Source organism: Neopsephotus bourkii, unplaced genomic scaffold (assembly GCF_033783945.1).
Source record: "Neopsephotus bourkii isolate Nb327-2 ecotype Australia unplaced genomic scaffold, CSIRO-AGI_Nbou_v1 NB_1624, whole genome shotgun sequence".
Lineage (NCBI taxonomy): Eukaryota > Metazoa > Chordata > Aves > Psittaciformes > Psittacidae > Neopsephotus > Neopsephotus bourkii.
This window is the reverse complement of record NW_026902099.1, coordinates 7,953,217-7,968,835: the sequence shown is the minus strand read 5'-3', so window position 1 is coordinate 7,968,835 and position 15,619 is coordinate 7,953,217. Positions and strand designations below refer to the sequence as shown.

Below are 15,619 nucleotides of genomic sequence, written 5' to 3'. Positions count from 1 at the left end.
GGAACAGCATGGAACACCCCACTTTGCGCATGCTCTCTGGCCACAGAAGCACCATGTGTCCTCCTGCACACACAGGACAGCTGGAGCACAGCTCCCCAGACACAGGGTGAAAGATGCAGCTACAAACTCCTTCAAGGACAAGAGGGAACCACTAAGCTTTTCTACAAAATGGAGTAAAGTTAAGGTTACTAATGCTGCTTGTTAGTTCTCAAATTATTTCAGCTGTTTTATTACACCCAAAGGAGAATTTAGGAATATCAATCTCACATGGGCACCTAAGCCTGAACCACAACTCTAGGGCTGAATCTGGCAGACTCAGGCCTTCAGCAGCACCACTGCCTAACTGAGGGAGGGAGACCTAAGCTGGTCTCACTGAATACTGCTGGCTCTCCTGAATACTACTGTTTTCATGCACTGTACAGGCTTATGCCAGGAAACCTCAGCATTGCACTAACAGCTTCTTAAATCAGTGAGAAGTGCTAATCTCCCCTGTTGCCTTCAACAGCTAGCTTCCCACATGCTCTCATGTTTCCCCAAAGTGTTATGAAGAACAAGTTAACTGGTTCAAACCTAACATGTAAGAAAAAAATCACTGTGTGTCCTTACTGGCTCCACTGTCTGCAGCAGGTCCACAGCAGGCTACTTCTGCCTTTAAAATTTCATGGGAAGCCCCACTGGCTACTCCATGGCTTCCTTCTGCTCTTCAACACGGACACACAAAGTACAGGCACTGCGTTGGCTCTGGGTGGTGCCAGCAAAAGCCCTAGGTGCTTGGCATGCTGCAAGCATAGTACTGAAAGCCAGTGCATGCTATTAAGTCTACCATGTACAGATACCGTTATGCTCTGTGGGATCTATTTTAGCTGGTAGAACAATAGGAGTAAAGAGCTTTTTCGGTTGTATTATCTGTAGGAAGCTGCAGGAGCAAGGAAAAGTAGGTGACTAGAATCTCCTAGATAAACCCCTCAACAATGGCCACCTCCTTGGAAGAAAGCATCAGGCAAATATACCATGCAAGCAATTAAAAACATTTCTAACACAAGTACAGGTACAAAGCCTACAAGCAGACAGACTGCCTTCTTATGGTCAAAAAGCAAGAGAACACATTTTTTACCCTCCACATCTCCCTGCAAGGCCTGCTGATACACAGAAAACATTAGCTTGCACTTCCACTCTGTTTAGAGTAAAATACTAAAGATAAATTTGGTTACTCTGCTTTGCAGCAGTGGTGCTCAGGAGTGAGAAGTCCATCAAAACCACACTCCCCAGCAACTCTTAACAAGACCCAGATGGCCCAGCTACAAAAACTGTATCAGAAAAATGTTCTCTTGCTAAATAATATTCTTCCTCCCATACCAGAATGATGGGCTGCCTAGTCAGCTCTCTGTTAGCAACTTGCAGGATGCACTCATTTTCTTTCAGCCTTCAATATGCAGCAATACAGTCCCACACAGCAAAACTTGGAAGAAGGCAAAAGTCTAATTCTTCAACAGAGGTCAAATTTGGTAGGAAAAAGGGTTACCACAAGGATTCTAGAGCCTGCAGGCGATTCAGAAACAACAGGGAAATCACAGAGCAACAAACTAAAAGGCAGAGGGGCAGAAAGGACTTTGTAGAGGTCACAAGAAATTAACAGTCCTGCCACTGAGGGATCACTCAGTTTGCTATAAGGACTTGCCTACAAATGCAAATCATAGAATCACAGACTGGTTTGGGTTGGAAGGGAGCTTGAAGATCTAGTTCCAGCCCCACTGCCATGGGCAAAAATCACGAAGGAGAAGGGCTATTTTCCTGCTTGAGTTTTCTCTCCCTAGGTATGTAATTTTGCCCACATAAAATCAGTAAGCAGAAAGTCTAGGCAGATACATCTTCAAGCTGTGGCCAACACATGACCACATGACTTCTAAAGAAACACTTAATGTCCGTATCATGGAACATGACTCCACTTCCACTTACCACAAACAGCAACTGGAAGAAAAAGACTGCTCACTTTCACCCAGGAAACATAACCTTCACCAATAATGTAACAACATGAACACTCTTTTAGTCTGTAAGAACAAGCTCTCTAAGAAAGGTCCCTCTATTCAAAAAGATTTTAGACATTTAGGTCCCCTGGCTGTTTTCCTTCAATGTAAATAGCTAACAGCCAATTACTACTGTATCTTGCTGGACGTAAATTACATGCAAGAAAATTCCCCCATAACCCCAGTGATAACCACGTTGCAGCTCACCTGCTCACCTGCCCTGTGCCCTGAACGCTCTCATCATCATTAACTCCTTCAGGTGTTACTGACTTCTGCTACACTCACAATACACATACAGTATCAATGCAAGAGCTAGTCCATCGTTACTCTGAAAACGTACATGCACAATGCCTTACTTCACTGCTGCACAAATGTTAGACACAGACTAACTGAGCAACACCATCTTGCCAAACAAATTCCTTGGGAAGCACCTCTGGCATCTTATTTTGAAGAAAGTCCAAAATAAATTATTACTCCAAGTGACCTGAAAGCCAGAGTGCTGTGACACACTGGATTCATGAGCAAGAAAGTCAGTAACACTTATCAAAGCGGAGCAGCATAAAGACATAACTCAAAGAACAGGCAAATATTCAAGAAGCTCCTCTTGAATGAAGGGGCACAGAGAAGAGCAAACCTTGATCTCGAAAAAGTAATTCTGCAAGAGGTTGATGACAAAAGGTACATTTTACAGCACATAATTTGGCAAGTGCTTGGTAGCTCTTTGCTAGCAAACGCGAAGTGCTGGGGAAAAAAGTCACGTCCCTTCCAATCAGCAGAAGTGAGCCTTTGGGCAGAAGCACCTTGCAGGGTTAAAGATGCATTTGCAACACCAGATAGTCCTGCGTAATCATGACTGATGTTTAGTTTAGTGACAAAAGATTATCAAGCACAAACACCCATCAAATGACTTGTTCTCCTGCTCCAAAGCCACAGCGGAATCACAAGAACACAACATGTGCCTGGCCTCCACAACCTCCCACTTATGACTCAATATGCATATGTGCTGCACTGTATAAGTGCTAAGCATCCTCAAGTGCCAGCTGACATCAAGGAGGCACCAGGCATACACCACTTCACACCACCTATGGCAGAGGCAGATCTTCAGTCAGCAGCACAGGAACTACACTAACACCAGCCATACAACGCAGCCCATGTGCTCAGTATGCAGAAACAGTAACAACCTCCCCAAAAACCTTGGTGTGCATCCAAACCTACCAGCAAATAACAGAAGTCACACTGCTGTAACTCATTGCCATGAGATTTTCAAGGAGTCATGGGCAAGGGCAAGGTTTTTGTGGTTTCATTTGGAAGATGGAAAAAGGCGGCCTTAAAAAAAGTGCAGCCCCTACTTCAGCCACTGTTTTGTAAACAATTCAGATGCAAATACAGTTAGAGATCTGTACCAAGAATCGGATAAAAGGACACAAGTTTATGAGAAATAAAACTACCAAGATAATTCTCACCACATTAGCAGTTACATCATTCACCCAAATGGTTTCATCCAAGCTTCTCTGAAGACAGTCTGCTGTGCTGTACACATAATATGATAGTAAGCAGTAAAACATGTTTATTTGTTGCAGCTGGCTGCACAAATCACTATGGTTTTCATTCTGAACTGTCACAGAATGTTATATAGCCATGAATGTGACACTGAAGAGTTTACAAAACTGCCTCTTGTCATACTCTACTTTAAATATATTTTCACACTGGCTAAACAAAAGTAATAAATAACATTTTTATATACAACTAATATGCAGATTACACAATAATATATTAAATTTCCAAACTTATCTTTAATGTAAAGTTTTTAAAGCTATTAGAGCTTTCTCAGACAACTGAGAAAGTCCGTCCAACAAAGGACTCAGACTATTGGGAGTGGCCATTTTCAAGCATAGGTTAAATTGCCTCTGGAATTCTTCTACATAAATTATGCATCAAAATGAAAATATAAAATCATATTTTATACATTAAGTATGTATTTTAAACCTACTCACAATGCCATACCTAAACTGAAAAAATAAATCTTCATTTTCAATTAATGAATGGACATGGATTTCTGTCTTTGAAGGAGTGAGACCAATTCCTGTTGCTATTTGCACACTTGTTTTCATTCTAACACCTTAATTTTTAATGGTGAAAGCTCCTATGCTCAAGTTTGAGCGAAGGGGTTTTCTCCATTATTCAGCTGGAGGAAAATTAAAAGTATCTTCCATACTGAATATCACACACCACTCTTTAACCGATGGGTTAAAGAACTTCAGGTCACACTCTGGTATCCACAAAAAGTGCTGACTAGCAGCACTACAGAGCAACTTGCTTTGCAGAAAAAGGTTTCCAGCTCTAAGGAAATTACTTCCAAGATATAACAACATTCATCAGAATACATCCTTTAATTTTTGTATGGAAATAAACCTTGAGAAAATTTTCCAGTTAAAACTGATTTGGGTAACCTGAGCTGAGACTTATCAAAGGGGGGTGGAGGGGGTGGGGAGAAACCACTGCAAGGTCATGAACAGAGCATACTGCAATGCTTTCACAAGATTTTCACAATTAGGTTAGATACTCAGATAACTGAACAAATACAGATGACTCAGATCTCAGGATAAGCAGACAACTACATTTTGGGGGGATAGAAGGGAGTTAAGGGTGGAGGAGAGGAGGATAAGAGGTCTGGTTTGTCTGTATTATCTGGCAAAAGCCTTTAAATGTTTAGAGAAAGAAGGGTGGTCTATAAAAAAGGAAATTTCCCTATTCCCCACTAAAGCACCTTTTATTCCACAGACATGCCAACATTTAATTTTAGCTGAGCTTCCTACACAGGGTTTAGCCTTGCTCTCCTCCCACTTGCAAACAGCTGAAATATTTACTTATTTGCACTTCGAATCTGGGTTTGCTTGCACAGCTACAACAGTGAGTTAACAACCTGCTCCATGTTTGGCTCAGGCTGGGACTTGCACACTTTGCAATAGGGCAACTGCTGGAGCAGTGAGAGCCTGATAATGGATCAGCCTCCTCGGGGAAGCAAGAAAGTTTTCCAGCAGTTGGCTGTGCAAGGCTCCTTCAGCAACACAGCGTAAAGAACAAATAAGAGCCGAAATATGCAAACAAGCTGAGGTACAGTTCATCTATGAGACAGTTCTACTGAGCGTCAGACCCGTATACCAACTTCTGGTTGTGTAGCACAAGTGTACTTTAAAAACAAAGAGGGATACAAAAGCATATGCATTTCTGCATTCACCCTCTCTGTGACTACCTAGGCACTGCACTTCTTGTTAGGACATAATTTGTGCCACTCTTTCCTCAAAAGCATTTCACTGTCAGGAGAACTTTTGCCTCTGGCAAGACACAGGCATGTGCTGCTAATCATGGGTGATTTGTAGCATTGCTCAGAGCTCAAGTCTCCAGATCTATATCATAAGCCACACACCACCATCAAGATGATATGCCTTCACATATACAAAATATACTCTCAATTTTCTTTCTGTAAGAGCTTGGTTTTGTTCACAGACTCTAGTCAACCTCACAGACGGCAGACAAATTATTTTTAAACCCAGGGTATATAACTGGAAGATTAGTATGAAAAAAGTGCAAGTATTTCCTATGATTCACAGGACCTACAATCAGCTGTTTGTGGGAACATCACTTAACTTCCCTGTTTTACATGTGAATACCTGTGAGCACATGAAGATGACTAAAATGAACCTGCATTTTTAATTAAATCACACATTCTGATAAAACTGCAGAAAATTAACTTATCCCCTATACTTCAGGAAATAGCTACAAGAGATTAAAAAATTGAGCCATGTCAAGTGTCTACCACAGACTCTCGATGGATGGGTATGGTGAAGAAGCAGTGCCTGGGAATGCCCAAATAACTGGGTAGCTACATATTACAAAGCGGTGATAAATTTGAAGGAAAAAAAACCCAAATGCAACTACCTTCAGGCCAGGTGGACCTTCCCAGTTCTGCTGGAGATCACAGCTTAGTGGTATAAGCATTTAGCTTGAAGTTTCTAATTCCTTTTGATCTGTGTGCTCAATCCCAGTCAGTACAGGTTTGTGCCTTCATCTTCAAGGTTGATACAATGAGTTCCACACAGTTAACCATAAGGATTACCCAAAAACTGTCTGTGGTTTTACTTATTTCTGAATGCCAATTAAGAAGTGTATTAATGTAATTTCTAACATTAGGATGGGGTCTGGTTTTATTTTTTTCTTTCCATCATCACATGAAACCACCCTTTTTCAGAACAGTTTTGCAGAGACTTGTCTATCAATTCACTGTTGACATGCAATGAAGGGTGAGCTTTAGCACCTACAAAGACACATGGGATAAAAAGGTTATATAGAGGTAGATGCAAAGTTGACTTTATGACTCTCAGTTATGGCTGAACTCTGCTTTACTTTATTAGGACATGGTCTAGTAATGTAATGACGTTCCATAAATAATGCAGCCCAAAGACACCAAAAAGTAAAAGATTTCTCAAAAAAACCAACAAAACAGTAAAAAACAAACAAACAAACAAAAAAACACCCACCCAGAATTAAAAGTATTTCTGGTCCTTTAAAACTTCTCCTGTACCTTGCTCTGCTGAACACATTCCTTTAAAATACACCATTTTCCCACAGAAGCCAGGGTTACTCTTGCATGGCTTTTGGGTATTTTCTTTATACAAGAATGCTAAGAAAATCAGGTTTCAATTACCCAGGTCTACACTGCAGTCTCTAAAATCAGAGTATATTAGACTAGAATGAACCTATGTTTACACTGCTACAGGTACCCAGCCAGGCAGTGTTCATTTCAATGGGTATCATTAGTCACTTAAAAAACTTGACACGAACTCTATTAATTTGAAATACCTACAAACCCCACCAACAGGAGTGGAAGTTGGAAAGCAGCAGAAACACAGTCTGGGTCCACGAAAAGAAGGATAGACTGATTTCTTTCTCACGTCACAGTAGATTTGAAAAACTGAAGCAAAAAATTACAAAATTCAATAGACACATTTGAGGTTGGAAAAAGCAAGGAATACAATACCACTGCTTCCAACCACTCTTAGTGCTCCTTTGCACAACACTAACATTCTTTTGTTCTGAGTTCCCAGGTGGTACACCTAGCCAAAACTGGAAAATTTAAGTGTGCAAGGTATTCTGAACAAAAGGAAAACTAACTGGAAGCTTGCTCCTTTTTCATATCATGTGACTTTTTCTTTACAGGCACAAATTCAAGATAGATGCAAAACAATTTCCACTACCTGCCAGGAGGGTTTATTGGCTGCAATCACAGGATTGAAATTACATGGTACTGCTACATTTGTTAACAAAAGCTTAGGCACTGCTTAAGAGAAAAAGCACATCCCCAGGTAGAAAAACCTCACAAGGTGAAGGATGTGGTAACATTGCTGGTTTGGCTCAAATATCCACTGACACTATTAATCATTGGTTAAGAGATCCTTACCACCTATGACACAGTCATCTGCAACTTACAACCTTGATTTGTCCAAGCCACTACAGTACAATCATGCCCAATTACAAGGGACACAATGGCAGCTGCTCCTCCTTTCTGCCTCACATGTTCACCAGAAGAAAAAAACAAGGTAAGCTGGCTGTTTCCTGAAGACAGAAAGTCTATACAGAGCTTTTCCTGCACAACAGCTAGACTTTCTTTAAAAAATGGGAAAGTTGACAAAATAATTGTACCTCTTTTACTTGCATCTACTATCACTACGAAGTTCACCTATTTTGACCATAATTTTTTGAAAGGACACACGTGGCTGAGCTGCCAAGTAAAACAGGCCTGTGCCTCTCAAAGTTATTGCTTTGCTTAATCACCTCCCTTGTAAGCATCCAGGAGACTGAACTTTTCCTGCATTCAGCACCATTTTCTAGTTCCTGTTTTAGCACAATCCCTGCGGGCCGCTGCTCTCCATAATCTCCTGTGTTATGCCTGTGCCATTATTATGGGCTGGCCATGTTCTATGACTGAATGTCTCCCCAGCATAAATGTTTATAAAAAGAGACCACGGCAAAGTAGAGAAGAACAATGGCAAGACGTGATGAGGAGGATTTCTGTCAAGACAAGTTATACAGTGCTCAAAATGAAAGAAGATGCTCATATTGCATACATGACTGCTAATGAGCTGGAGCAGCATCAAGAGCTTGCCGATACAGAAAAGCCCCATCAGAAGTCTCATAAACTGTATTTGTAGAACCATCAAAACTAAATTTCTCTAAGTCCTGACACACACACTAGCTAGAGATGATAAAGGCCAGTACTTCCACTAACAAGATAAAATTAGGAACCAGTAGGAGCATTTCTTCTCTCAAGCACCACTAAAGATAACCTGCCTAGTTAACCACTAAGCCTTGAGTACAAAATACCAAATCATGCTTTTTGTGAGGTCCCCTCTTTTTATTAGGCTTTCCAGAATGCAGCATGCTGCAAAAGGCAGCGTTACAGAGTGTTAAGTGAGACACCTGCAGAAAGCAAGTATCATAAATTACCTTAAGAAGTGATGCTCATTTACACATGAGGATGACAGAAGAGTGAAAACAGATGTTAACTGCAGGATTGAGTCTGAAGGATATTCTTGTCCAGGGCACTATAAAGAAAAACCCTCATGTAATCAGAAGACCCAAGCTGGTCCTGGAACTGCGACTCCTATAATTTACAAAGAGGTATCTTGCAATCAAATGTGTTATAAAACTGACTTTGGAAACATCTTCCAGAAGGGTTTCATCAGGTCTAAACCACAGTTATTCACTTAACAGCAGATTTACACCCATCTCAAAACAAAACACCTTTCAAGATCTCCTGCAACTTGCAGCTACAGAAGTAGCAATCCATTCACATTCACAAAACTAGTGTTTTTCAGAAGCAGTAAAGGCAACATGTCAATTGGTTTATCATCAAGTAGGATGAACCACTAAAACAGAACCTTGAGCTTACAGTTTGTCACGGTTTAAGCCCAGGCCATAAGTCAGCCATGCAGCCCTCTTGCTCACTCCCCCCCTTTCTCCCCCCTCTCCCCCCCGTTGCTCCCAGATGGGGAGGAGAATCTAAAGAATGTCCCACATGTTGAGATAAGAATAGCCCAGTAACTAAGGTATAACACAAATCACTACTGCTACCACTTGGATTCAGCAACTACGAGATGGTTCAATTTGAGATCCTTAGGACAGTGAGAAGAGCATGCAGAAAGCTCACTACCCTAGACTTCAAGAGAGCAGATTTTGGCCTCTTCAGGAACCTGCTTAGTAAGGTTACATGGGATATAGCCCTAGAGGGCAGGGGTGCCCAAGACTCTTGTTTGGTCTTCAAGGATCACCTGCTACAAGCTCAGGACTGTTGCATCCCAACTAGAAGGAAGTGCAGCAGGAGGGCCAGGAGACCTCCTTGGATGGATAAGGAGCTGCTGAGAAAAATTCAAATGAAAAAAGAGTCTTATAGAAAGTGGAAGCAAGGACAGGCAGCCTGGGAAGAGTACAGGGATGTTGTCCGGGAAGCTAGGGACGAGGTTAGGAAAGCTAAGGCCCAGTTAGAATTAAACTTGGCTACGGATATTAAGGATAACAGGAAGGGATTCTACAGGTGCATAGCAAATAAAAAACAGACTAGGAAGAACATAGGCCCCCTCAGGAAGCTCTCAGGTGAACTAGCTACACAGGATTTGGAGAAGGCTGAGGTTCTTAATGACTTCTTTACCTCGATCTTCACTGGCAAAGGCTCTGACCACACCACCCAAGTCTTGGAAGGCAGACGCAGGGACTGTGAGAATGAAGAACTTCGGCCCACCATAGGAGAGGAACTGGTTCGAGACCATCTTAAAAATCTGAACGTGCACAAGTCCATGGGACCTGATGAAATCCATCCGTGGGTCCTGAAGGAGCAGGCGAATGAAGTTGCTAAGCTGCTGGCCATCATATTTGAGAAATCATGGCAGTCAGGTGAAGTTCCCGACAAGTGGGAAAAGGGAAATATAACCCCCATTTTCAAGAAGGGGAAAATGGATGACCCGGGGAATTACAGACCAGTCAGTCTCACCTCTGTGCCTGGTAGACTCTTGGAGCAGATTCTCCTGGAAGGCATGCTAAGGCACATGAAAAATCAACAAGGTGCTTGGTGACAGCCAGCATGGATTCACTAAGGGGAAAACCTGCCTAACCAATTTGGTGGCCTTTTATGATGGGCTACAGAACTGATGGACAGGGGTAGAGCAGTTGATGTCATCCACCTGGATTTGTGTAAAGCGTTCGACACCATCCTACACGACATCCTTGTCTCTAAATTGGAGAGACATCAATTTGATGAATGGACCACTCGGTGGATAAAGAACTGGCTGGATGGCCGCACACAAAGAGTTGTGGTCAACGGCTCAATGTCCTTCAGGGATCTGTGTTGGGACCGGTGTTGTTCAACATCTTCGTAGCTGAAAACAGACAGTGGGATTGAATGCACCCTCAGCAAGTTTGCCAATGACACCAAGCTGTGTGGTTCGGTTGACACGCTGGAGGGAAGGAATGCCATCCAGAGGGACCCCGGCACACTTGTGAGGTGGGCTGATGCCAACCTCATGAACTTTAACCATACCAAGTGCAAGGTCCTACACCTGGGTTGGAGCAATCTCAGGCACAGCTACAGGTTGGGCAGAGAAGAGATTCAGAGCAGCCCTCCGGAGAAGGACTTGGGGGTGCTGGTCAATGAGAAAATGAACATGAGCCAGCAGTGTGCGCTTGCAGCCCAGAAAGCCAACCGTATCCTGGGCTGCATCAAAAGGAGCGTGACCAGCAGGTCGAAGGAGGTGATCCTGCCCCTTTACTCTGCTCTCGTGAGACCTCACCTGGAGTATTGTGTGCAGTTCTGGTGTCCTCAACATAAAAAGGACATGGAACTGTTGGAACAAGTCCAGAGGAGGGCCACGAGGATGATCAGGGGACTGGAGCACCTCACATATGAAGAGAGGCTGAGAAAGTTGGGGCTGCTCAGGCTGGAGAAGAGAAGGCTGCGTGGAAACCTCATAGCAGCCTTCCAGTATCTGAAGGGCAGCTATAGGGATGCTGGGGAGGGACACTTCATTAGGGACTGTAGTGAGAGGACAAGGGGTAATGGGTTCAAACTTAAACAGGGGAAGTTTAGATTGGATATAAGGAGAAAATTCTTTCCTGTTAGGGTGGTGAGGCACTGGAATAGGTTGCCCAGGGAGGTTGTGAATGCTCCATCCCTGGCAGTGTTCAAGGCCAGGGTGGACGAGGCCTCGGGTGATATGGTTTAGTGTGAGGTGTCCCTGCCCATGGCAGGGGGCTTGGAACTAGATGATCTTAAGGTCCTTTCCAACCCTAACTATTTTATGATTCCATAAGGGAAATAACAATGGAAGAGAATATAATACCACCTGTCGATACCCAGCCTGACCGAGCAGTGAACCAGCCCTTCTGGGTGACTCTCAGTTACATCCTGGGCATGACATGCTCTGGTATGGAATACCTCTTTGGCTACTTTGAGACAGGTGTCCTGCCTCTGCTTCCTCCCAGCTTCCTCTCCTCCCTGGCAGAGCATGAGACTCAAAAAGTCCCTGGTCAGACTAAACTTCTGAGCAGTAACTAAAAGCATTGGTGTTATCAGCACTGTTCCCAGGCTGAAAGTCAAAACCACAGCACTGCACCAGCTACTAAGAAGGAGAAAAAATGACTGCTACTGCTGAACCCAGGACACAGTTGATTTCTTATGAATTAGTTACAGCTAAGCAGCCTTCAGGCCAAAATTTACAAAAAGTATAACAAACAACACCTGTCTCCCCCTCATACACACACACGTACAACATCCTGTCTAAGATTCCGCATCACAGCTCATCAGCTGAGCTCAGGTTAAACACGTCTTCCCAAACAGAGAGCAAACAGCTGTACTCTTACAACCAATGTCCTGGAGAAGCTATAAGGACGGCAGCAGACTTACTGATAAAGCTCTCTAATTTCTCTGCTTCTACAGGCTCTGACAGCAACCAAATTAAGGAGACACCTGCATGTTGTGGCAACCACCAACATCTTCAATTTTTCAGCAATATTCATGGTCAGATTAGGAATTCTGTTAGGCATAACATTTTCTGAAGGAGCTTTATGTGCACTAGTCTGCCCTCACCAGGCTGGTAATAACAAATACTGGAGTCCCATCATGCACACACTGGGACAGCTGCACATAGGACAGGCCTGAAGCTGACTTCAAATGTACCCTTTAGGAGGTTGATAGACCATACCAGACAGTGATGACCAGCTCTTAGACAGTTTTTGTCAGACCTTCAAAAGCGTCAAGCCCTCAATTTGGAGGAGAAAGCAATCCCTTTTGCATAATGTGTGGTTAGACCTATCATTGGACACCAGCACAGTGAAACAAGGACAGAATCTCACTCTTATTTTAGCCAGGACTCTCAGTAAGACCATGATATTAAAAAGTAAACACATGCTGTTTGCAGATCTTCACTGTTCTCAGTCAAACACTGATAACTGACACAGCCACTGGGCACATTATCAACAAGCTTGGAGTCATTTGGTGGCAATGGCCCTTGGGAAGGAAGGAAGGAAGGAAGAGAAAGCATAAAACCCTCAAAGACTGGGCTTGAAGAGAATCACACATATGCATCCCAAACTGGGATGTCTGTACAGACCCTGGAATCATGGCACTGCTCTTGTCTTTACCCACTGGGTCAGAACCACTGTGCTCAGAAGGAACATCACTGCACATTTTTAAAGAGCTGATCTAATCTAAAATTCCTGACATCCAGCCCACAACCTGGGCTGGTGTTTATCCAAGTAAACACTAACTTAAGCAACAGGCAAACTAAAGCTTTCCAAATGGAAAAAAAAAGAGCAGAGACAAGGGGAAATCATGGCCCCCATGCCCACACCAGTAGATAAGCACCTGCTGCCAGGGAAACTTTTCACAAGAAAAAATCTGCCCTCATGTCATGCTCTGACACTCAGAAAAGGAAATCTGCCTTCATGTCATGCTCTGACACTCAGAAAAGGAAATCTGCCTTCATGTCATGCTCTGACACTCAGAAAAGGCAGTGGCAAAACTCCCGTTAAGCCAAATAGGAGAAAATTTAACCTCTGACAGAGAATGATATGTAGCAGATTTCCCTACAACAAGCAGCTAGTAGCAGATTTGTATTTAGCTGTTAAATACACATCTGAACAGGACCAGATAGGAAGCAGAAAGAGGTTTTATTACACATTCCTCCAAGTAAGTCTGATGTAACTGCAAATACATTTAACTACCCACCCACCACACATCCATTTCATATCACACAAATCTGGCAGGCTTGGGTATTTTTGCTTATTTATTTAGATTCAGTCAAACCAGTGCATTCATCTGCTTCATAAAATGCAGAGAACTCAAAATGACCGGCCAATTTTTCATTCAAGTTCCAACACCTTTAATTTTAAACACATTATGGAAGACAGATTTAATCCTGTGGAATATCTGTGGTGCAAGTCATCTGCTGTACTGGCAATTATTATTTAATTACCCAGTCACATGCTTCAGCTCTATACAGATTTCACTTAGCTGCTCTGGTATAATATCCACTGTTCTCATCTCAGCTAGGAATATTAATTACAGCCATTTTTTATATTTTGGAGACAAGCATGAGAAGTTAACATTTTCTTCCCTGGGTCAGATTCAAAAGATCCTTTCTCCTCTGTAATTTTGGAGGAGGAAGGGAAAGGGACACATGACGACTTCCTAGTTAAGGGCAATCTGAGAGATTATTTAAAATGCAACAAAATCTAAATGATCTCTACTTAATTTTCAGTAATTGTGGGGCTCCATCTCAATTCCATTATAAACCAACCTTGATCCCCACCCATTTATTATCCCTGCATCATTCAAGCATATAGCACCTCAGGAGTCAACCATTCCTAACAGATATGGGATGTTATGCCTTTTGCACTTTTGTTTCCTCTACATTTATCAAGCATAAATCTCAACTATTCAGGTGAAGAAGATTCCATTCAGTGCAAGTGAGTGAGGACTCTGAGCGATCTTCATCATACTGTTTGTCCAGAGCTGTGAAAGTTTAAGAGCAAGTGCAGATCACACCCACTTATGCTTGAGTGAGGAAACCCTGCTGTTATAAATATAGCTTTGACTGAAACGCTAGAAACAAAAGTAAGAAATCACCTTGCCTGCCTGTTAGGATCTGGCAACTGAAAGCACAAAAAAAAAAACCAAACAACCCAGGGCAAGGCCTCTGCAGAGCAGCTCACTGCTTAGGTACCTGCAAGAGTGTGGAGCTCAGCTAGGGTCACAGGATGCTCTGAAACGCATCTCAACAGGAAGGCACCCATGCATACTTCCCTCTGTGTTATAGGAGCACAGATTCACACGTGTATTTGCAACACTCGTTAGTACCAGATCTAGTTTTACTTACAACTAGCTTCCAAAGGCTTTTTTTTTTTTCTTTTTTTTTTACCTCCCGTGACCAGGATTCCCCCGTGGGAACTGCCCGGGCCGGGCAGCACACCGGGGGCACCAAGGCGGGCAGCCCCCGCCGCCCGCACCGCTCCTCCACACACCTGCTCGGGCGGCGGTGGGTCCCAGCTTGGCCCGCTCCGCGTCGCTCCACTCACCCAGAAGAGGAGGTTGAGGGCGTAGAGCAGGCAGCGCAGGCACTTCACCGAGTCCTCCCTGGCCATGGCGAGCCCCCGCGGGAGACAGACCCATCCTCTCACCACATCCTCTCTCCCAAGGCCGGGCCGCCGGCGCCCTGCAGAGGAAGAGGCGGAGAGGGGCCGGCCGAGTCCCCCTTGCCGAGAGACGAGCGCGCAGGTGGAGGCGGCGGAGCCCAGCCAAGTTGTGGGGCGGCCCTGGATCAGCCGCGCCCCGGAGGGAGCGGCTAAACCCCGCAGCAGCCACCGTTCACCCACCCCCGGCAGCCTCCTTTCTCCTCCCGCCCCGCCCGGCGATACTGATGGCCGAATTCTTTTAATAACAACAAACCCGTGTAAAATGGGTAAAGCCGCAGCCTGCCCCAGAAGCACAGCGGGTCTGAGGGCAGGAGAGGCACGGCCCGGCCCGGGAGCGCTGACTCCCTCTCCGCCTGTGACGGACTCGCTGCCTAGGGGCAGGCGGCCGGGGGACAGCTGCCACTTACCGCCCGGGCGCCCCCCTCACTCACTTGCTCCGGCGAGGACTCATCGGGAGGAGACAAGACAGCAGAGCTCGGAGCCGCAGCACCCATGCCCGGTGGTGCAGATGTCTCCGACGGGACGCTAAAGGCAACAGTCCCGGCAGCTACCCCGGCCCCCCCACCCGCAGGGCTCGGCGGCAGCCAGCGGCACCTACACTGTCGCGCATGCGCCCGCGCTCGCCGGCCGCTGGGTCCTATCGCCCCTGCGCCTCCCGTCCCGTCCAGGCCTACGGGGCCTGAGTCCCTGCGGACGGGAGCAGGAAAGTGGCGGTCTTCCTATGGCCCACCGGCTGTGGGACGCATCTGCGGGGCTGAGTGGAAGTGGAGGCTCATGGCATGTGCGAGACTGGAGAGACCGCGGGCGCCTTCCAGGGAGCTGCGCCCGCCGGGCCAGATTTGGCGCTGCGCCTC

At 44.7% G+C, this 15,619-nt stretch overlaps 1 protein-coding gene across 7 annotated transcripts in view; it reads right to left on the bottom strand.

The window, feature by feature from the left end:
- TSPAN12 (tetraspanin 12) overlaps positions 1-15,286 on the bottom strand; it is a 45,307-nt gene extending 30,021 nt beyond the window's left edge. For 2 of the 7 annotated variants that reach the window (XM_061373005.1, XM_061373010.1), the window contains exon 1: positions 15,173-15,267. In XM_061373005.1, the coding sequence (XP_061228989.1) occupies positions 15,173-15,259 (87 nt within the window). In that variant the 5' untranslated portion in view covers positions 15,260-15,267. Of the gene's footprint in view, positions 1-1,356; positions 3,220-14,648; positions 15,108-15,172 lie in introns of those variants that run through there. The other 5 variants (XM_061373007.1, XM_061373008.1, XM_061373009.1 and 2 more) reach the window with 5 other exon arrangements.
- Positions 15,287-15,619: the final 333 nt, after the last annotated feature.